This window comes from Achroia grisella, unplaced genomic scaffold (assembly GCF_030625045.1).
Source record: "Achroia grisella isolate CSIRO2021 unplaced genomic scaffold, CSIRO_AGI_Agris_v1 utg779, whole genome shotgun sequence".
Taxonomy (NCBI): Eukaryota; Metazoa; Arthropoda; class Insecta; order Lepidoptera; family Pyralidae; genus Achroia; species Achroia grisella.
Genome location: NW_026713019.1, coordinates 190,113 through 214,664, shown reverse-complemented (window position 1 = coordinate 214,664; position 24,552 = coordinate 190,113). Strand labels below are relative to the sequence as shown.

At 32.8% G+C, this 24,552-nt stretch overlaps 1 protein-coding gene across 6 annotated transcripts; it reads right to left on the bottom strand.

The window, feature by feature from the left end:
- Window positions 1-338: 338 nt before the first annotated feature.
- On the bottom strand, window positions 339-24,398 carry LOC131850841 (serine/arginine repetitive matrix protein 4). 6 transcript variants are annotated; one of them, XM_059201210.1, is made up of 11 exons: window positions 24,324-24,398; window positions 23,890-24,145; window positions 20,479-20,586; window positions 10,141-10,356; window positions 9,781-9,840; window positions 9,157-9,286; window positions 7,112-7,164; window positions 4,452-6,665; window positions 4,002-4,091; window positions 3,623-3,751; window positions 341-1,182 (listed from the first exon to the last, which is right to left on the bottom strand). In XM_059201210.1, the coding sequence occupies exons 2-11, from the start codon at window positions 24,126-24,128 to the stop codon at window positions 1,056-1,058; spliced, it is 3,366 nt and encodes a 1,121-aa protein (XP_059057193.1). In that variant the 5' UTR covers window positions 24,129-24,145; window positions 24,324-24,398; the 3' UTR covers window positions 341-1,055. The 6 variants fall into 6 exon arrangements, with proteins under 6 accessions (XP_059057194.1, XP_059057193.1, XP_059057195.1 ...); XM_059201212.1 differs by having other exon boundaries at window positions 3,623-3,718; XM_059201214.1 differs by lacking the exon at window positions 341-1,182 and adding an exon at window positions 1,206-1,706.
- Window positions 24,399-24,552: the final 154 nt, after the last annotated feature.

Genomic DNA, 24,552 nt, shown 5'->3' with positions numbered 1-24,552 from the left:
CATTAGTACTAGTTGATCAGTTGTTCCAATTTTAAATACACTTTTTCGACTAGTTTTCTCACTAATAACTAGGTATATTTATAATATCAGTAACAATATCTTAATATTAGAATATAATAGAAAATAAATACGAGTAATGTGACTAGAGTACTTAATTATGCAAATTAGTGTAAATATCATCAGCTGTCAATAAATATATTGCACTATACACTAAAACGACAAAGTACTTAATAACTAAAATAAATTAGTTGTATACGTGGTACCTGAGAGAATGGATACCATAAAAAAAAAGAAATCAATAATATTATCAACAAAATAAATAAGTTTTAACAAAGAAAATAGAGAATAATAAATAAGAGATCATAAATAGATTTGACTTGGAATGATCGCAGTTTGTAAATATTTTTCGACTAGATATAAAAACCCTAAAGACTACACAATTTGATATTTGATCACGTATTTTTTATAAGAACACAAAAAATAAGACATTTACCTTATACATCTATAAATTATCGTCTGTAAACATCACCCAGCGATATAAATATGTTTATTAGCACATATTTTATCAGTCAATATGGTCGTGGTATTGCGTTGTACATTCCGTGCGCTCGTCTCCTGTTGTACTATCCTAAATCTAATTCCAGTATTCATATGTTTTTACAACAAACAAAAAGACTAGTATATTATGAGTATTGGGAAATCACAAAATAATATCATATCATTCTAATTAAATATTAGCACACATGTTTGTATAAAACAAGGTAAACTGTGTTAAAAAACAATCATTAGCTATTTGCTCTATGGAAATAGAAGCTTACGGTTCGCTCTTTGTTCCCTTCACATGAATTTCATATATAATTTATATAGCTAAGATTCGCTATTTTTGTTAGTATCGTCATTACACTGTAAAAACCACTTGTTAAAGAAAATATATAAAAGTAGAACAAACTTTTGAAATAAGTAAATATCAGTTGAATGGAGAGAGATACTTTTCCTAAAAAAATATGTTCAAGTGGTTTTCGCAGTGTACCAGTGATTATATGTCCGAGTTGGTATTATTCGTGCTCAGGCTGTGGCGGAGATCTGGACCAACTTCTCTGTGATGACCTGCTGCTGTAATAACTGCCACTGGTCGGCGTCGACGGGGTAGGCCTCCGGTACGGTATTGGACGCTTACGGGCACTGTTAGTGTTAGTAAGGATTTATGATTGTTAGTGATGTTACTGAATTATTATATGTAGTTGTGCATGCTCATGCGCTAATTGTTTACAATACAGTTCTACTTGAAATTTATTTTGCTGTTATAGAATGAAGTTAAAAGTTTTAATGAATTAAAGCATATAAATTGAAATCACTTACCTCCATTTCTATTGAACTGATATAAGAAAATAAAAAAAGTATATATGAATATTACGTTGCTATAAATTTATTAATCTACATATGAGCAAACATAAAACTAGCTTCAGCTACCATGCGGCGAAAAAGAAAATAAAAACAACCATTTTTAAAATAAAATTTAATGTGACAAATCAAACTGAATATAAATGAAAAGTGAAACAAAATAGTCCATTATGTTTAAGCACTAGCACATGTCTACGTCTGGTCGACGACTTCCTTCAATATCTTATTCACTGGAATAACATCTCATTTATCTTCTTCTATACTTGAATCTATTGGGCGGATAAGTAAGGTCTATTATGGGTGCGCTACGGAGGAAAAAACATGGGTAAATTAAACTGTACCTTATCACTATAACATATAATTGTCATTCTGTATTAGCGAGACTGACTGATGTTTATTTTTTATAATTCAACAAACAATAAGGTAAATATTTGCAAATTAATTACATTAGGCAAATGTATGGCACACCCCGTCTGCAGATAATCTACTAATCAAAATAATTTATACACAACTTATTCATAAGACCAAAAACTATTTTGACACTTTTTTTTTTAATAAGAAAAGTACAAAACAGTTTAACAACTAAAATTGATTGCACATTTGGTACTTTTACGAATAATATGTGCATTTAAAAAAGCTATTTGTCGAAAAATGTGGCTATTTTCATTGTCTATTGAAATCCAGTATTGAATTCATAGATAATTATATCTAAAATTGTATATTTAAATTATTATTACTATGATAATAGCACACCCATGTTAGCACGTCAAAATATTAGTCTATTTATGTTAGATCGGCAAACACTCGTATTAATTAAACATAAAAATACACCGACTCAAAAAAATTACGAATATTATTTCACAGCCAACGTAATTACGATTTATTATGAAATAAAAATATTGAATTCCGTAATAATAGCGTATAATATCATAGCTAATAAGAACACTGTGAGATAATTAGCAATATAATATAAATTTTAGACTTATGCAATACAATACACAATATAGGACTTAAGCTAACTAATTTATCGCACAATCACACTGCACACTAATTGGAGCTACTACTCGTGTCTTCTGAACTCGTGCTATACTTTCGTGACTTTTTTCTATAAAGAAAGAAAAATAAAAGAATAATACATAATATAAAATTTAAAAAACCAATATGCTATGTCACGATGATATCCATTCGAATCAATAAATTGTCTGTGCCATTTTGTTTTCTATATAAAAATATATATTTAATATGTAGATCATCGTGACCCAGCAAATAGACGCAAAATAAAATAACAAAAGCATAACGGTGGAATTAGATTAAAAGAAGCATCACACAACAATAGTTAAATATCTACATATTGAAATTTCAATGACATCTGTCAGTTCATTTTTATATGTATTTTCATATACATAATATCTGCGTAATAATTACAAAATATTTATGCAATATATGCGTAATACAAATGTCATCAATTATCAATTGTACGAAAAAACATTCCCTAAGTTAGTTTCAAACATAACAATGCTTTTGGTAATAATTATAGTTCAATTACTTATGCATTTATATTGATCATATTATATCTACATGGTATGGTCGCCATGTACTAGTGTGAAAATATTTATAAATAGCCAGATTTCCTAGTGATTGTCTAGTGTTAAAAATAGTTTTTTTAATTTCAGCACCGATGACTAGAAATATTCTATTTTATCCTGAATTAATTATGAATCCCTATTTCCTTTGGTCACAGCGTCTCGCGTGAACGGCTGAAGCGAATTCGCTAATTCCTTTTTTGTTCTTATGACAGAAAAAAAATTTAGAAAAGTTGTATGATGTATTTTTTTTTATTAAATATACCGATTTGAATACAATATTCACTGTTAAGACAACGTCTGTCCGGTCAGGAAGTCTATGAATAACAGTAGTTTTGGCTACTTAGTTACACATATATATGCTATTGTACGAACTATTCAGCTACATTATTTCATATTTGCGAATTTTAAAGAAAAGAGTAAAAATTACCCGGTCGACTTGACATTAAACGAAATATGCCAAATCAATTATTATTCGACATATTGCAGTATTAACTGAAGCTATATATATATATATATATATATATATGAAACATTATTTGTACAATTATTGTATGCACGGAATACCAAAAGCATTGTAGTGGATCGTGGGAGCGTGGGGGTGAACGAGTGCAGCAGTAGTACACGGGCGCGTGTACCTCGTGATGCGCCTCCTATCCAAGAAACTGGGCGATCCGGCGCGCCGCGGGATCGACGGCGAACGCGACCGACTGCGCGCAGCCGACGGGCTCGATCTACGGTAATCGGCGTACACGCCCGTCATTGTTCTGATCGTCAGTGGAACGCGGAACGTATGTTGCATGCATGCATCGTATCATGAGTTCATTAGCGGAAAGAGAATTGAAAATTTACATTAATTATTGCGATCACTTCTTCTATTTTATAAACTGGTGAGCTGTTTCGATTGTCTTTCAACAGGGTTTCTTAAGAAGACCGTGTATAACCGTTCTCGATATGTCGAAAAAACTCACGAAGCCATCTAATATATTGGATTAATAAAATGTTAATAATCGCTACCTCGATGATCTTGTGGACCTGGAGGAACTGCGGGACGACCTCGACGTGCTTCGACTGCTGTAAGAGGTGGACCGACTAGAACGAGAACGTCTGTAAATAAAAAAAAACGTAGGTTCATATCTGTCAGTATCTGAATATAATTGAATCTGAATAAATTAATATTGTAATGGAAGAAATCCTATATTATGAAGTTTTCATGTACACATCTATCACCTAAATCCAATTTTTAGACCTCAGTCTAAATTCAATTATATAATCGTTATAAATGGACTAAATATCGAATCAGCAATTATAGATGTGGAAAGTTACAGCGAGATCATGCAATGGACTGAGTTCCCCAGCTACATGGGCCCGAAATAAGATAATGGATGCATGCTGAATCGCACAAAGAGAAATGTGTCTAGAAACAGATAGAGGACGGCTATGATAATTAAAAAATATTGTTATTACCTCGATGAGGAGTAGGATCGCGACCTCGATCGTGACGAGCGAGATCTGGAGCGCGACGCGGAGCGCGAGCGCGACTTAGTTCGCGAGTGTGGTGAACGCGGGGAGCGAGCCGAGGTTGGCGAGCGAGCGGAGCGCTGTGAGCGAGCGGAACGCTGTGAGCGAGCTGAGCGCTGTGAGCGAGCTGAGCGTTGTGAGCGAACGGAGCGCTGTGAGCGAGCGGAGCGCTGTGAATGAGCGGAGCGTGACGAGCGGCGCGAGCGCGAACATGAACGCGACCAACTTCGCCGCGATGCGCTCCTGTCGTGTCGCTTCCCATCGGGGGAACTTTCCGTAACCTTAGGGCTCTTATCTTTTTTAGAACTAGACTTAGGCAGCGGGCTGGCTTTCTTTTCAATGACTACGGGAGACTTCTCCTTTTCTTTTTTCGTCTCGGTACAGATTTTGTCCTTCAACTTTTCTTCCTTCGGCTTTGACTCGCCACTACTGGTGTGGGACGTCGACGGCCCGTTCGTCTCCTCGGCCCACCGGTTGGCCGTCTTAGCCATCATAGCCATCTTCTCCTTCAATCTATTCAGCTCTTCGATGTCCAACTCGTCCTGACGCACTCGCTCATCTAACCTGAGGTAATCGCCTTCAGAGTCCTCGTTCTCGCTTGAAGAACTTCTCATGCATACCGCCATTGGTTTATAATTTTCCATGAGCTCTTTAATTTTCTTTCTCCTTGGGTTTAAATCTGACGGCGATTTAATGTATTTGCGTTTGTCTTTTTCGGGCAGTTTCTCTATAATATCGCGATAGCGCTCAGGGCTTCGACGCGCCGGAGAATAACTGAGGCTAGAGGTACTTCGGCTTTTATGTACCGAACGAGATCGTGATTTATCTCTGTGCGAGTCGCGACGTTCATGTTTATGATCTTTTTCATGTCTGTGATCACCCTTAGGTGTAGACATACGCTCGGACTTTTTACTTTTTAAATTATTTGGTGGATTGTCTCTCAACTTATCCTTCTTTGTACTCTTTCGATCTGGAGAAGGCGATTCTGACTTAGTTGGAGATCTTTTACGTTTGCCTCTTTCTTCAGGTATTGGTGACTTTTTTCTTGATCGACTTCGTTCGCGTCTATTTTCTGTAATTTTATTTGATTTATATTTCTCTATTTTATTTGTGGGAGGTGGCGATTCCTGTTTTTTGCGATCTTGTTCTGAAGAACTCCTCCTTCGATGTTCTCTGGGAGGTGGAGACATACTTTTATCTTTCTCATAACGAAACTTGCTTTTCACATTTCTATCTACAGTATATTTAGAAGGCCGTTCAGATTCTGAACCGGAAGATGATGTTTTTCTTTCTGATTTAGACTTTTTATAATGCCTTTCAACTTCTCGACGAGATTCCCTATTTTTATATGACTTACTCACTGGAGATCGTTCTTTATATTCGGGTGAGGTATCACGCTTCTCCCTTGAAGGACTTCTATTTTTTTTGCGTCTCGGGGGATCATCATAATTTTCTCTATCTCTATCTTTACGTTTCAATGGCTCTTCCTCATAACGTTCGTTGCCCTTTTTACTTTTTTCATACTTTTCTTCTTTTTCTTTTCTGTAGTAATCTTCTTGTTTTCTCTTTCGGTAATCTGGAGATTCGCTCCTTTTTTTCGTTCTGGTATCTTCCCGTGACAAGCTAGCTCTACGATTTCTAGCTACGTCTTTTCTATTGTAATAGCTTTCTCTAACTGGACTCTCAGCTTTCCTCTTGCAGTCAGGCGATGGACTTTTGCGTCTTTTCTTTTCTGGTGGTGGCGAGGAACTAGTATCCTTATTTTTTTGTTTCTTGTCTCTTTTATCTGCTTTACGTTTGGGTGGTGGTTCTTCTGAATCTGATTCTGGAGAAGAGTGACGAGCGCGTTTAGAGCGTTGCGTTGTTTTTGGCCTTTCACTTTCTCTAGATGGTTCTCTTTGTTTTTTATTTTCTACTTTGGTAATGTATGATCTATGCCGATATTCAGGTGAAGGATCGTGATCATCTCTCGATGTGCTACGATCATCCCGCCTCTTACTGAACTCCTTCTGTCGGGAATTCGTATTGGAAGTTTCTTCTCTTTTATCGTATCTTTTTCTCTCGTCACGCTCCTTATCCTTCTTCCTGTTCTGCACATCATCCTGCCTGCTTTCACTCCTACGTTCTCGCAGCCTCTCTTTATTGTGTTTAACTGGGGAACTAGAAAAATAAAATTGGTATATTTAATCATCATTACACAATTGGCGGTTATTGTAAAAATTTCAATGAATATTTATACAAACATGGCAATAAATATCAAATAACCTTTACAATATCATAAATTTCTTCCTTGATCTGTTTAAACAAGTGATGAAAAGATAATAATAAGTTTGGTAGCAAGTGAAAGATTTTGTTTGACTATACTGTGCATTTTAGTTATGTTCCTACAGTACAATAAAGTTAATTTACTATCAATAATTCTATTTATGAATCTTAAACCTCATTTTTAACTCATGTTTTAGCCACAACCATAAAAATCGACATGTTTTATGACGATAGTAAAATTGTTATGACATTTTCAGAACATTATTTTTAAACATTTTAGACAGTGTGACAATAAAAAATATGTAACACGAAATTATGTAATAAATTGTAATAGAACTTACTTATCACGACTCGACGGCTCGCTACTGCCTCGCCGTCTGCTACTCGACTTTTTCTGTTCAAAATTCAATAAACACTATGAAAATCACTTTCAACAAGAGGGAACATTAAACACCAGTGCCAATACAAGAATCTATAGTGGTAAAGGCAACAAAAATGTATATATTACTAAAAAAAATACAGGAAATTCTTCAGAGACTTATTATAATCTGTGAAGATTATTTACAAATTTTATCCTTTCCAGAAGTATTTCAGAAGATGAAGAATTTCAATAGAAATTATAATATTACCACTTTACGCATGCAATCTAATAAAGAACCATTTAGAACATAATGTAGGCGTAAATTAAATTAAAACATTGTATTAGAGAAAATTAAAAATAAAATACACTTAAGCTATTAATGGAAGCAAGTATAAATAAAGGATTACTAATTGGAAATTTCCATTTAATTATACAGAATGTTATTAGAGTCCATCCATAACATTCTCATTTAAATGAACAATACAAATAGATACATAATATGTATTTGTGAACAAAGATATACAACTGTTTTTGGCACCAGTGTGTGTCACTTATAATTTATGTAATACTATGTTAGTAACACATTACAATATCAATATTTTTAACTTAATAAATAAATGTAATAATACACAAAAATCAAATGTAATAACACTGGGGAACGTACCTTATTTAACAAACGGTGGTGGTATTCTATACCATTTAAACATGTGGAGCATCCTTAATTAGTTTTGGGTAAATGAGAAGAGGGAGAATGTTATGGATTAGTTACATTTGAACATTCAATAATTTCGTTTGATAAGATGTGTCGTACAAAAATGTGGTTTGTGTCCTGAACATTATATCATTTTGTTAATTTAAATTTAATGTTAGATATACATAATTAGTAGGCACAAAACACGTTTTTCTAACACACATCCATGTATTCGCGTCACACGAACATATTAACCACCATCTGTTTTAAGGACTACAAACACCATGCATGTAAATAACTGTGCACACGTGTCCCCACCACCGCCCACCATTCAATATTCAGTTATCAATCATGTTAATCACAATATCATACTTCAAAATGCATTACCAAATTCTCATGTTGAACTTTATTTTAGTATTCACCTAACATAGTGTCTTACTGAGTGTTATTGTTTTGTGATATACTTACAGTATACGTTATTTCTTCAGATAAAGATGGCTATCCTATGAAATGATGCACAGTTAAAGAGATAATTTTTACTGGCTATTTCTTGTATTTACAGAAAAAAATAAAAAAATAAAAAGAAATAAGATAACAAGACCACATTATTACATTGGACTATTTTGCCCCGATGGTAAGCTAATTGTATATATCAAATATAGATGTGTGGGGAGGCTCAGCAATGGAAAGAGAGTGAGAGAAGAGCTGAGGATTAGAGATTCTACTAAGAACATGGCAAAACAAACTGAATGATGTCTACATTAATCACAGCTAGTTGTAAAATGCAAGATAGGGACAGAGAATAGTGTAAAATAAAAAAAAACTCAAGGACATATCAGTAAGGATGATTAGGTCTGTGTATTGGGTCATTTTGTGAGACAACGGAAGCATATTGTGCTATATCAACTAACAGTCCCGCAACCTTTCTACAGAGGGCCTCAAAGGTTGAGTAAGGATTGTGAACAGTCGAGTGTTGGTATGGTATGATAGAAGATCCCAAATTACTACATGTCATATGTGTATATATATATAAAATCATATATTATACTGTAGTCCCCAAAAACCCATGGATTATATTAAACCATTACGTTTTAATAAATAAATTCAAAGATTACATGTGGGCATCCAAATTGCAGTTAAAAATATTAAGTTGGTAAATGATTCAAATATTAAAAATTAACTGTCTAACATATATTATAATAAAACATTATTTAATATATATAATATAATCTTTGAACTATAAATAACCTACTCAGTCTATAGATTCAGAAGCTAGTAGTCATAAACATGTTAACATAGATTTGGAGTTCAACAAGAAATCAAACGACAATTACCTTTTTCTTTTTTTTCTGCCTTTCATCTTCAGAGCTGCCAGAGTCGCTTTCCTGCGCCGCTTCGGAGCTACTCGAGCTCTCCGTGTCCGGTGATTTGGACCGTTTCTTCTTTTTCTTACTTGACTCTTGCCTGGACAATAAAGAAAAAAGTAAATAACATAAACAAAACGACAATTGGAGCGTACAAACAGAAAGGAAAGGAAGAAGCGCTGAATATGCATTAAATGAAAATTTTCAAGGCTAGACAGGGCACACCTATTCAAACATTGTAGACAGTTGTACATTATTAATTATGTAAAACAATTGCATATACATCTTTGTTCTTAGCAATACACAATTTGCTTTTGTTACTTTATGCATTATTAAAACAATGTTTACTGTACCTACAGATGTAATCCCATAAAATTTTTCTGTCGCTGTAATTGTGAATAACAAAATGAGGCTAAATAAACATCTATTAACCATATAAACTAATATTCAGAAAAAACATATACTTGCCTCTTAGACAACTGAAATGTCACCTGTCTGGATTTGAACAAATTGTAAAATTTGATGAATAGATGCATTTAATTTATAAATTAAAATAACTCTAGTTATAAAGATGTATAAAAAATAAAAACATACTTCTCTTTTTTATTCTTCTTAGACTTCTTTTTCTTTATTTTCTTAGCTTCTGGTGATGTACTGCAATATAATGTGGAACATTTAAATAAATAGAATTTACGTAAAAGCTTGAGAGTATTTTTCAACTCTGCTAGTTGAAACATACTCTCAAGCTTAATTTTTCTACCACAGTTTTTTAAATCGTGTTAAAATTACTATCTGTTTTATAGACAAAGTAATATAATGAGTACTCTTCTTCCTTTTTGAAGATGGGCTAAAAAATATGTTTTATAGTGTATCTACATTTCTCAAATAAAATTTTCTTTTAATAATGCTAATAATATTCTACCGTCGTCGTACCAAAGACGAATGTGGTAGTACCTTCTCTTTTTTTTCTTTTTGGTCACGTGCACGTCCCGTTCCTCCCTCTCGTGACTGGGCGTCCGCACGAGTGGGTACCGCTGCGCTTGTTCCCGCGCTCGCCGCTCCGGGTCCAGGCTGGTGCCCTCCACAAAGCGAGGCGAGATCCCGAACGCGTCGCGTAACCTCGCGTTTTTTTCTTGCTGCGCTTCAGCGATCGCGTGCGTCTCTCGTACGCTGTAAAACGGAACGTATTCAATACATTTCGCGATCACTCCCTGACGTCATTAGTGTGATTTATGTCGAATACCGAATCAAAACATTTTAATCTGCATTCTTAGAATACCAATTATATTTATATATCAAACGTATGTAACTTGGATTTAAACAAAATGTGTTAATATGTGATATTACTTATTAGTACATAACAGCTCAAACGACTAAAGTAAACGTGATAAAAATTACTGAATGTATGCATTTTTCTATAATCTTCTAACTTGAAAACATTATAGTCAAGCGTCAAAGAAGACTAACGCATATTTACCTTAGCAGCTTTTAAGTGCGCTAAAAATAGGGAAACATGAAACAATTTAGCAAACTGTACTAATTCTGATTAAAACTAATTTTATTATATCGACCCGCAACGCCTATAAAATCATTATTAGCTTTGACCGAGTATGAAATCGGTTAAATTTCAATTAACACAGTTTCTATAGGCTTGTAACTCTTAATTAAAGATCGGCTGCGGTGGCTAGCGCCTAACGACGCTGATACAGAACGCTAACAGTAACTAATCAATAAAACTGAATGAATGCACACCTGATTACAGATCGCATGGACTTCCTCTCCTCATCATTGGAGAGACAGACCTGCAAATTGTCGTTAAAATTGTTGCGCTCTGGTTGCGAGCAATTGCATCGGCAACAACATGAGTTTCTCAGGGTCGCTAGCAGAGTTCTCAGCGCTGGCTCTAAATTGTCGTCTGCATTGGTCGTCCCCTGTTGCATGGTCACGGGGACCACAGACGAATCAGAAATAGGATCGTGCGAGGAAGCACGCGCTCTTTGCTGTGGTCCTGCGAGCACCGCTTGGAATGTACCCCGCCAGAGTCGCTCGAATACAACTCGGTTGTTCTGTTCGCGTCGCGCCGCCCTACCTCTTTGCATCTTAAAATACTTAATACTAATGGAAGACTTGGTTTCTTAAGACTAATGTTTAAACTACATAATGCTAATACTAATACATGGCGGTACGACCGCTGGAAGACTGGATTTGTTTGAGGTTTGGGGCGTTTGGTTACATTTCTGAGCGGCCGGCGGCGGGCCGGCGGCGCTACTGAAATTGGCCGATACAACAGGAATCACGGCGACGCGCGCAGTCTGCGCAAACATCGGAAATTCACTTGGATGCGACGCGTCCTCTCAAAGGGCATGCTCACCCTCTCCCTTTGAGGTAAATGGCATCAAGCAATCATACCCCTTCGTACTTTAACAATTTAATCGATACATCTACAATTATACTAAAATATAAAACAATAGGTTTGTTAATTAGTGCAAATTTCTGAATCTACAGATTAAGAAGTAATATTTTTAAAATTTATAGCCTAATGTTTGTGGAAGGTCACATCCTATTTAACATAACGTTACAATCTTTAGGATACAGGCAAAAATAATAAAAAAGACAGATCAAACTAGACACGACTAGATACATTGCCACAATTGCCGATAAAATATCACACGTCTAACGATGATGACTTATTTATATTATTGGCATATTGTATAAACAATTTACTATGGCCACATGGATGTTATTTGTTATATGTAAATCTAATACGATTTGCTGTGCCCACTCGCGTGCTGCGTACAATTCAAGAGGCGAATGTCATCGCGTGTGCGATTGACATGAGTATTAAAAAATAACCATACCTACTTACATTTATACATGAGTATAAATCGTACTAGCTAGTTATGACGGTAACGCCATAAATTGAATTTTGTTATGATTAGAAATATTTGTGTAAGCATGTACTTATCTTATATATATAAATAGGTCTTGACTAGATACTCTTCCAGATAGAAAACATTATTTTCAGTTTCCTTTTTATGCAAATTTCCTAGTAAACACTTACATGTGGTGTACAGTATTTTTTTATACTACGATGGCGGCAAACAAGCATACGACCCTTCTGATGGTAATAATATAGTAATACCCATGCATTCTAACACGTTATTAAGCCATTAGGTCATATTCAGGACACTTTCAGTCACTTACGCGTATGATTAGATTATAGAGGTGTTATTTATTAATATTTGCTAGTTAATAAAAAATATTACTTGTAGATTTTTTTGTGAAAAAATACAATCATTACGCACGACATCTTCCGTTACACGGCAAAAGATATAATATGCTAAATGACTAGCAGTATAAATAACTTAAGACTTCAATAATATACATACATCCATAAATTACTTGTAACGACAGTTTTATAGCTAGTTCATAGAAATTTATCAGGTCAATAATTTTATTAGATAGGTGCTACTGTACCGCAAATAAAATAATAAAAAACGCTTTCCAGAATGCAGAAACTGTAAACTAACAATACATTTGTTACTTTATGGATTTTTAGTACAAAATAATATTATTGTACGCATTGTGTATTTCTTGGCAAAATTCCCGCGGCAGTGAAAAATACATTTGTATACTATTTCATCTGTCGATACAGGCAATACGAAAATTTATTAAGTATACACAAATACGCAAGTCGAGTTTCTTGTCAGTTCTCAACTGATGTAGATAGCCGAACTGGATCATAGGAAGTGATAAAAAAAGAATACGAAACACAGAGGTGTCCTATATGAATGACTGACAATAAACCCATATTTATATAGAGTAGGAAAGATATGACAGGTGGTAAATCGCATTTTCAATGCCATAATATTACGACAGATAGGGGCGAAAATAGGTGAAATATATCTAGGTATCCCTGCACAAACGACTAGTACAAAACGTACAAAGTCTACTTCGGTTAAAGGTACCTGTATTTGGGACTCTGATGTAATTTTTTTAGGCTGTATGTTCTATAATAATTCATGTTTTTTATGATTTTATGACATTCCGATAGCTTCGCAACCTTGATGACCTTTGCTCCTCATCCACAGATATGTCCCTCTTCCAACAAAAAAAGGCCCGCTATTTTACTAAAAAAAACAATAGCGGGCTCATCACTCCAGAAAATGCTACTGGATAGTTTATAGATAGTGGATTCTAAAGAAGAGAATAGAAATATTTTTTATTAAAACAATCAAATTTTAAGCACTTTGGAATAGTCATATTTTTATCCTACCACTAGATTGGAGTGCAGTTTCGCCCAAGAATACTGACAGACTTGCCTATTTCTCTTTCAAACAAATATTGTACAACTTTACATATTTATGCAAATGCGTGTGTAATAGACTTGGTAAATACGTTAAATGCAGTACGAACAGAAAGCAGAGGCACCCAGCAGACCTAGTTGGCCACTATCTTTAGCCGCAATCACAACATTCAGGTGCGGTAGTATGTTTTGGCACGCACTACACTCGCCGAGACCGTTAATTACAATACACATTACGCCTGTCTCTGCCGTTATATTATTTGCCTGGTTTCGTGGTAAAATGCGAGTTTTGACACAATTCTTCGTTTGACTTTCCCATATTCCGACTTACCATAGATTGTACAATATAATTAATATATACATACAGGCATAGAAGTAAACGTAACGTAGACGTCGTCAGACTTGGTAGTACACCAAGTCTAACGACACATGAAACAGAAACACTAAGATACAAAGTGAAAATCTGAAAGTAATTGTTGAAAGTATAATGCTGGCCATTGTAGAATGAATCGTTTGTCGTTGTCGTTGAATAGTAGAATGAATTGAACAGAGATTAAGTGCGTAGCGGTTTCTATGTTGATTGTCGCATGCCTAATCCTTGTTGTTAATTAAATTAAGTAAATCAATATTTATTTAAAAGAGCAACACACAATATCTTGCTTATTCTTCTTGTGATGAATCCGAATCCGAATCTGCATTCCGAATAAGTGGTAGAATAAAAAAAACTTGACTATTCAAAAGTACTTATATTAAGTTTATTTGAATAAAGATTATTTCTATTTCTATTATGTACATTTTTACAGAATATGTCAGGAATTTTTCATTTTCATTTCATTGTATAAACATTATCATTTTAATATTTTATTTACTGAAATTCTCGTTTTTTCCAAAAGTAATATACATGAAATTACGCATAACAGGCATGGAATCTTAGTCGTCTGGAATGGCACCGCTTGAGTGGTATCACGGGTATGATTAGAGAACATATTATCCGTACTGCTGTTCATGTATATAGGCGACGCTTACTAATAGTCCGACCGACAGTTTATTTAGGTACCATTATAATTACATATAAATAAAAATACTAAATCGATATAGTGACCACCCAGTTTGTACGAAAGTTTAAAAATTTAAATAAATCAGTTTCATGGATTATTTCACAGGCTATCTTCATGTTAAGCGGTGGTTACCTCTTACGATCGGGTAGTCAGTTGTTTTGGCCTTTTAATTACATAAAAAAATCCCATAGACAGTTTCACTGAAATAACAAACTATTTCATTGTTAGATATCAAACAGTAGAAGAACTACCACATCTTGTTAGACACGTCACCGTGAGTCAAGCTGACCGGACTTTATCGTCGTCCAATTATATTTCAATCCCGTCTGCGTATACCGTTATTGCGTGGAGACATTCTATTATCAATTATAAAAAAACTTCATCTACGAAAAAAAAGTTATGAAAATATTACATTTTATTTAATGACCTACGTAGTAAATGAATAGTTCGAATGTATGATTCAATATCATTTATTGAATCAAGAAATCGTTTTCTATATTATATTGGTAGATATTATCTGAATCTTTGCCAGTATTACAAAAAGAATCATTTTTTATATAGGTTCGTTAGGTTTTTTCTTTAATATATGTAATTCCAAATGTGTAATAATGGCAATATATGTAATATTGTTTTATCAATATCACGCTTCTTAAATGTTATTAATTTAGTTGACACCCTGAACTATTCTAATTCCCATACTTTAAGTGCTAATAGCCATTCGTGCAGCTTTATTATCACATTTCGTACCTATGTTATGTGCTAAGGAATTGAATGACATTTTATTGAGCATTCGAACACGAGATTTCCATTACTAAAATTGCAATGTCAGTATATTTTTGTAAACAAGTTGTGCCGCCGGTTTCATCAGCATGAAATTTGTAGCCTACTGTTCAGTAGTTTTTGCGTAAAAGAGTAACAAAGATTCATTCATCCATTTATAATCACAAACCTTCGCGTTTATTATATTAGCAAGAGTGAGGACTGAGAATGAGTTAACAAATCACAAGATATAGTAAAATAATAATCAGTACTTATTACTGTGTACACAAATCATATTGTATTTAAAACAAAAATCTATTCTACGGGACTTAAAAATAAATAATAAGAGGAAGATGAGTATGTTTGTTTTATGTTTGTTATTTCAGAGGTAATTATAATTAATAGTAATAATAATAATAAGGTATAAGCCGATTTTTTAATTATTTGAAACGATATATAGGCTCCTGCTTGATTTGATAGAAACTACAACAAAATCGGCCAACAACCACATATTGGATTTTTAATCAAAATAATAAGCAGTTTTTTTAAGGATACAAATCCGTTCTTTCAAGTACCAAAAATAAGTTATTTTCTTACGAGTTTCTTAAAATACTGATGTAACAAAGTACATACGTATACACTAAACACGAGAACCCTAAAATATACACGTGCAGCAGGTATCAAAATATATAAGCCCTTAATTTATTATTTAATCTAACGCCTATACAGAGCTCGGCTATTATTGAACTGGGGTGGCTCCAGCGACATATTAAAATCCTGCCTCCCTCCCTACAAGGGGTGTGGGGCACGGACGTCATGCAATGCGATCGATATGCAAGACTACTAGTTCGCTAACGATAAAAACATCCGCCACCCTTACCATTACCGTTTTTCTGACATCCTGAATAAAATGTTCACACCGCAAACTGTTATTGTATGGTAAAATGGTAACATTGTATAAAAGGTTTCAGATTACGACAAAGCTTTTGAAATAGACAAGCTTACGTTTTCTTATTGTATTGGCTTCCAAGTACGGTTTAATATATTTTTATTTATTTAGAATTCATGACTATTATACATATAAATACATATTATATAGTTTACAATTAATTAGATAAAAATCGCAATTACATACAATATGTTATTTTGTTATGTTAAATATATATTGGTATATGTTCATGTATATGTATAGTATTTCTAAATATCCAATGCTAGGGGGCCTGGTGAAGTTTGTCTTAGAAATAAATTGTATATTTCACACTTTAAATAGTTAAATTATAAATATGAAAACTTTGCGGTCACATAGCATATAACATTACATAATCAATTTATTATAAAATTGATTAATATGCGATTTAGTGGGAGAACAAATAATATATCAAAAACTCCCATTAAATACTATTTATTTATCATGTCTATTCAAATGTTTTAAATTCTATTTCCTTCTTTTGTTTTTCCCGCTCGCTTTTGCACACATCTATCTTTGTATCCCTTTCCCGAAACGTTTGTTCTCAGGCGTAGCATTGTAGTTTATTATTTATAAACAAAAAGTGAGATTCAGAGTATAAAGAAAAGAAGCTGCTTTTGTTTATCTATTCTAACTAATAGTCTCCTAATAGTCGAAGTTCGACCCTAATTAATTTAAATAATAATTAGTGAATTTTATTATGTTTGACATTCAGTCAGAAAAAGAATAATATTAATCTATTCTCAATTTAACCACTTGCTTTAACAATAAACAAAAGAGTAGGTACATATATGTGTCTGTCAAGTAAATGGTAGTGGTATAATGTATTTACATGATTAAAAAAAACATTATAATTCTGCACTTCTTCTTCATCTATACTATTCTATACATATAAATAAAATTGGTGTGTGTTTTTGTAACATTGAGATATCCATTTTTTACAACATGCATATGAATATAATAAATAATATAAATACGGTGCATACACCAAAATAACATTTTTTACAATTTTTATCTGTCTGTCTGTTTGTTCCAGCTAATCTCTAAAATGGCTGGACTGATTTTGACAAGACTTTAATTGGCAGGTAGCTGATATAATAAGGAGTAAAAATGATGTTGCAATGTCTAGGCATTAAATAATGTTCACCTCCAATAATTAAATACGAAAAACATATTTAAAAAATAATATACGTAATTAACAGAAAAAAAGGACGAGTTAGGCATCTCATATCCGATAGTGAGGATGAGTGTTGAAAGATTACATAATTTTACAAAAGTCTTCCCTGTTTTGTTTTTAAAGTCAGTCTTTTAGTTTAGTTTTCGTTTCTTTTTTTTATCAATCCTTATAACTCTTAAATTCAATAAAAATAAATTATAATTTATCTTGTCTTTTATAATTATTGGTCTCCATATAACGCGATATGAATGATGTGTTTTGTGCTAATTCCGAGTTTCATATAGCGCGGTTTCCATATAACGCGGTACGCACTCACCGCATTATAGGAGGGTTGACTGTACATGCATATTATTAGAGATTATAGAGATATATATTAGAGAACCTGCGCCACATGCATTATACACCCGTGTGACTTTTAATATTTTATAGTCGAATAAACAACTTATTCGAGTATAAAAACATATTAAAAATAGCCATTGAAAATATTAAGAGGGTAAACAATTAGGTTAAACGTATGTGACATTTACACACACATACACATATTATTACATGCACTACTGCAGTGTAAATAGTCTCTAATTTTAATAATGTATGAAGTATGTATTATTATAAGTACTATCTCGTGCATACAACATGCAGGAAATACAAAAATAAATTAACTACGATACTGAGAATTTATTAAATTAAAAGAGGAAATCGTGCTTAAACAGATTTGTTTCATTTAATAAGTTCTAATTTAAATACAGCCAACTTTTCTCCAATTTTTTCTACTGTGATAGTATAACATTTAAAAAACGGTTTTGTAATTTTAACCGCCACGGTAGTCTAGTGGTACACCGCCTTACGTACGATGGTCGCGGGCTCGATTCTACCACGAAACAGACATGTATATTCAAGATTATGATATGTATTGATGTGGGTGTTCTTTTTATGTATAGTAGTATGAATTTCAATTTAAATTAAGGTAAGTTTTTGTGAAAGGTAAAAGGTCCTTTGTTCAAAGGTAACTGATGTGTATTAGTGTAGTGTACTCGTATCTTTTATGTACAGACATAAAAGATACGAGAAAATTTATCATTTTAGGACTTTATAAAATAATAGAATCTAAAACAATTATTATTAGAATCTGCTGTCTGTTTGTTTGGGTTTATGATTGCTAAACTGTATTGTATATATTTGTATGCGGTTCTCACTAATATATTGACACTAGTTGTCCCGGCAAACGTTGTTTTGCCTTAAAATTAAAATAATAAAATTACCCCCTAACATTTAGGGGGATGAAAAATAGATGTTGGCCAATTCTCAGATCTACTCAATACGCTCATCTCAAATTTCATGAGAATCGGTCAAGCCATTTCGGAGGAGTATGGGATCGAAAACTGTGACACGAGAATTTTATATATATATATTAAGAAATTAAAAAAATTCAAAAATATAGTTCTTAATGAGGTAAAATATAATAGGGAATGAAAGTTTGTATGGAAATTCGTCATTTTTGAAACTAGAACGATGAAACTTTCTTCTTTATTTGGTCAAGGTCAGTATACAGCTAGTAATAAATAAGTATACCTATTAATATAATACATAATATTTGATTGAATAAGCAGACTCCAATAACATACACACACATATACGGTAGAGTCAGTATTAGCACATCTGGAAGTCTAATTAATTAATATTACAACAGTTTGGGCAAATATAATATAATATTTAAACAATGGCAATTCATAATACTCCATTGCGCGATAAGGGTTGCCCACTTACAAAACAAGATTGCGTTTTTACGGGCTCGTAAAACATAAGCTTGCAGTAACATGAAATCGTGTATGTACTATATTCTAACTGCACGTTATTTTTGAGTTTAATAGTCGACATTTTAAAGTAATAATTTTAATCTTGCTAAAATATTACTATAATATATGTAAGAAATATTTTAATATACATATAGTTATATTAATTAACATATAAAAAACATTTAACAAACTTATGTATCAGACCGATGTCTGATATGTTGACATTGTAACTGTCGACGGAGCGGTGCACTTAACAATTGCAAACAAAAATTAATAAATAAAAATCTTAATAATACATCGCTGTATATAAAAAATCATTGACTGTGAACGCGACGACCGATTTGAATGAGTAGTTTTTTCAGAAAATATACCAGAAAATGGACAGTTGACATCTTGACAATGTAGATGTCACATATTTTCTTGGACTTGGCAGAGGAATTGCTTTCAAGTCATCCACATCTTATGTGAACCAGTTAAGATGTGGTCCCAAATAAACAGAAGACCTACTTTCAATACTGTTGCGTTATACCTCGTAGATATCATTGAAATAAAATATCTAGACTGCTATATCCCCATTTTTTTTATAACACGAAGGTGGCAATCGAACATACGGCCCATCTGATGCTCGTTGCCGACCCTTAAAAACCTTAATATATCTATCTTGAAAAACTTCATGCTATAGTTTCTAGAGAAAACCTCGCATGGTTGTTTAATATATATACATACAATGTTTATTACCCATTTGACGGCTCATTAAGCTAATTTTAATTAAATTTAATATGAAGATACAAGGTAACTTCATAACGGAAATAATCTATGTTTTCAAAATAATCTGGTAGAGGTAAAATGTTGTGCGAACATAGTCGCGAGTAACTGTTAGTACAAAACAAATATAAAAATAAAAATTTGTGTTAATTTCGAATAAAATATCCGGAATACAGAACACTTTTTCGTTGACGGAACGGCGCGTTTCATCCTAGTTAGAACAATCGATTTTATATTACCGAATTTATATTATATCTTACTTCAAGAGGAAAATTTATTCAATCAAATCACATAATAAAATCGTTTCTACATTTTAAAATAAACTTCACACTATTTATAGTTCGCAAAACAAAATAATCTAGTCTGGCACATAAGACGATGTAGTACTTACACACTGAAAGTACCTACGACACAATCAAGTCCGCTGAATTTCGTGATAAATAAAGTCATGAATAAGCAATACTCACGCTACCCTCCCGAATTCGTCCCTGGGCACTGCCTTGTCCCCGGCTCCCGTCTCTGCGAGCTTCGCTCTGAAGGCCGCCACCCGGGCTGCTATCTCCTCTTTCGGCAACCTGCGTAGCCAAACCATCGACACACTCATTATTAATCATTAATTTGAAATTAAGCGCGTTCGTACGCACCGAGCACGTCAGCCGCGTGTCCCGGCGCGGCAAGACTGCACTGCATCAACAAGTTTAATGTAATCAGTTAATAATAAATACTCATTGAAAACGCCGATCCACCTGAACCTACCAATGCATGATAATCTAGCTGCAATTGCAATCGTGTAGGAATTACTTTTGAGACCTATAAAACAGCGATAAGGCGCGCTCGCCGCGCGGCACTAAACTAAAGTAACTCGATGAACTACGTGGGGTGTTATGGACTCGCTCGGTTGAATTATTGATTTCACTCCGGCGCAACAAGGGCCGCCGCCCTAAACGAGGGGTGCGTGACCATTGCTATATCTACAGGGGTGCTTTTTCTATTACACAATAAGAAAAACAAAGGGATTTTATTAGGCCGCAAATCGATAACAGCATGTTGCACTGGATCAACATGTGATCAAATTAAAAATGTTACAGGTTGCTTTTATAAATATTGTTTATTGAACTTTCTATTTTTTATGACTCTAATAGTGGAGTTGATGGGCCGTCCCATAAAAAGTTGTTATGTTAAAACTACTTATTGTACTTCAATACGTTAAGTATATAAATATACGTTACATACTACAGTTATTATAGTTTGTTGGGATAATCTTGGTAGAAAGCAATTGAAGGATTTTTTTTATAAAATTGCACTATTTTTTAGTTGCGAGTTGTGTCTGTGTATATACCCATCCTTTCAATTCAATTTGTATGATTGATTATGAATTTTGTAGTGTGTGTGTGTTCATCAAGCTATTAAGAATTCATTCATTCATTTAAACTATAACATACACAGTAAAATTACAGTCTATGAATATCTTATTGTTAGTCCTTAATAATGGCAACGTCTGAGCGGTACTTAGGGTGTTGCGTGCTGACGAGATGTCAAGCTTTCGAAATAGCTAAATGTGTGTGCCACGAAAGCCAGTTCCCTCAAACATATAGGATTAAAAAGGAAACATATATATTATATATGTCTCTTTTTAATCTATATGTTTGAGGGATATGTTGTACGTATATATATATCTAATACACAAAATTCCGGCTTTACCGATTTATGAAATTTTTGGGTATGTCTAACCCTAAATTTTACCCTTCCAACATCGACTCCTATTTTTTTATTTTAATTTATATGGCAAACAACATTTGCGGAGTCAGCTAGTATGTAGTATACACAGTAAAATAATGTGGTAGTAAACATAATATGTAAATGGATGATTTATACAGTTAAAAATTGTTGAGGAGGAATTTTACGAAATTGTGTCCTCAAATGAATACAGACAGGATACTGTTTTATTTTAATTGACGTGGGTCTAGCCGCGGTATATGTCTACTGACAGCTAGCAGTAATAAATTATATTTTAAATTATAAAAAATATTAAGGAGTACACTAATAGATTTCATAGATGGCCGGGTGCCAAATGTGAAAATAAATGTTACTCTAGAAACGATTGATACAGCAACTAGGACTAATTGTCAATAAGATAAAATACATTGAATAAAAATAATAAATAATGCTGCCTAACAATTAAATATTCAATTAAATTATTATATTTTATTCATTCAATTATATTTCAGTAATTGATACTGAAATAAAAGATCAATGAGTGTTATGTAAAAAAACTGATAGAAATTTATTCTTGAGGTCATTAATATTTTTATTCTAATGAATTCATATATTTGGTGTATTCACATATATTTATATATATATTTTTATTTAAAAATTTTAAATTCTACATTTGTTGAAAAGAATTACAGGAGTAACAGGCAAGTGTTTTAATCTTTCTTCATGATTCAATTTTAATTCCAAATTAGTGATCAATAAAAAAAGTGGATATTCAAGTGCTTAAATTTAATATTATTGGTATAAAGTCTATTTCTTTTTTAATGCTGTCAGAATGCAAATTGTCAAAGTTATATTTTGATACACATTCATTAAAGAATGGTTGGGGAATGAATACATGAAGATGATGTATTAAACAAATTTTCTTCAACAACACACATTTTATAATAACAACAAGATTAGTAGAAAGTTAAATATAATATAATATATTATCTGTTTGTTTAAATGTTATCATGGTAAACAATCTCAAGATCTTTTTATATGAAATACAGTTATATAAAATAGTTTATTAATTCTAGCTGTGTGTAATACTTGTATGATTATTAAAGTAGAAATATTCTTCATTGAAATAAACATAATATTGGTCAAATAGCCGGTTTGCCGACCACTACCTGTTCACTGAGTTTTATGAAATAGTCCAATAATATGTTTCAATTAAAAGCATTGAAAGAATTTATTCTTAATAATGAAAATGCATGACTATCCTATCTTTGTCCTTTAGTAGCAGAAATTTAAAAAATAGAACATGTTCAATATCCATCAGTGAGCTGATGAATTTGACACAGATTTTAATAGTTACAGTTGAGTTTTAAGGAAAAAGTTAGTGAAAAATTTGTGAGGTGGCAAATTTTTAGTCTTAAGTAAAAAATATTTTTATATTTATATATACAGTTTATGTATTAATGTTGGGTTTGTAGTGTTAATGTATAGTCATATTGCTATCTTATTTAACATTTGATTACAAATAATAGCAATGCAAACTGAATAAAATATGGGGTGATCCCTAATAGGTAATGGAGAATTAAAATATTGGAGGTATCAGCTGAATTTAGCAGGGTAATTATCACCAATTTTCATATTTACTATGTAATTTATCCAAAGGTTAGATTGCAACGGGCTAAATGTATAGTATAATTCAAAGTATAAAAGCTTTTTATGATGATTGTAGATGAATCAGTTACCATCAACCAACCATTTTTTACAATAATTTTTGATGTTGTATTCTAGTTATGTAGCAAAGATGATTTTATTTCTTCAAAGGTAAATGATATATTGATACAAAGAGAAAGAGTATATTAATACCTACTTAGGGTATGTTGTAAATGCTTACCCAGATGAATGTACACATCTATATATATATATATAAAACCAAATAGGTGACATTACAAATAAGAATCCCTAATAACCTAGAAGCTTGTATCAGTAAATTTAAGGATAAAGATATGACGAGAGAGACAGGACAGAGACAATACTATTGCTGGCTGAATTGATTCTGACTAATTGGTATGCTGCATGACTGGCATCATATATTTAAAGAATTACATTTAAAATATGAATACAATATTGCACAAGTATCATCATTATAAATTAATAAAAAAACTTACCCTTGCTCTTCAAGACTGTCCTCCAGTTCTGCGCATTTAACTTCAATCTTCCTCTTCCTTTCATGATCAAGAATTTCTTGGTTAGGCTGCTTATTTGAAGCTGAATCCAATTTAGCAATTTCTTCTTCGGTGCGATAATTCACAGAATCTTTTGTTTTTCTCACCGTTGCCCAATTTCTTTGTACATATCCATTGGTACCAGAGCCCCGGGGCGTCGTCAAACCGATGCCGTTGTACATTTTACTGATATATTTAACTAAAAATCAAATTTTATTCAGTTAGTTTTCGGATTTAGTGAAGTAGATAAAAACGTACAGCGCAATTTGACATGAATAATTAATATCAAAAGTTGTCACATGTTAATACTCCGGTTGTATTGATTAGCTTATTTAATAAGATCTTTGTAAGTACAAAATCATTCTCTAATCACTCACCATTTGTATATTATAGGTTTTTATAAGTCGCACGGACGATTTAATTCACGTCCATTTTGCTTTTGAACTTTTTTTTCTTTAACTAGTGATTGACTAAGTTTAATAGTGTAGCACTGTAATCGAATATCTTTGACAATCGAATAATATTTCGTATGGTAACCTGTTTGTTTACATGTTTGATTCCGTATTTCAGATTATAAGAATACATAATATAGGAACCTACGCATAA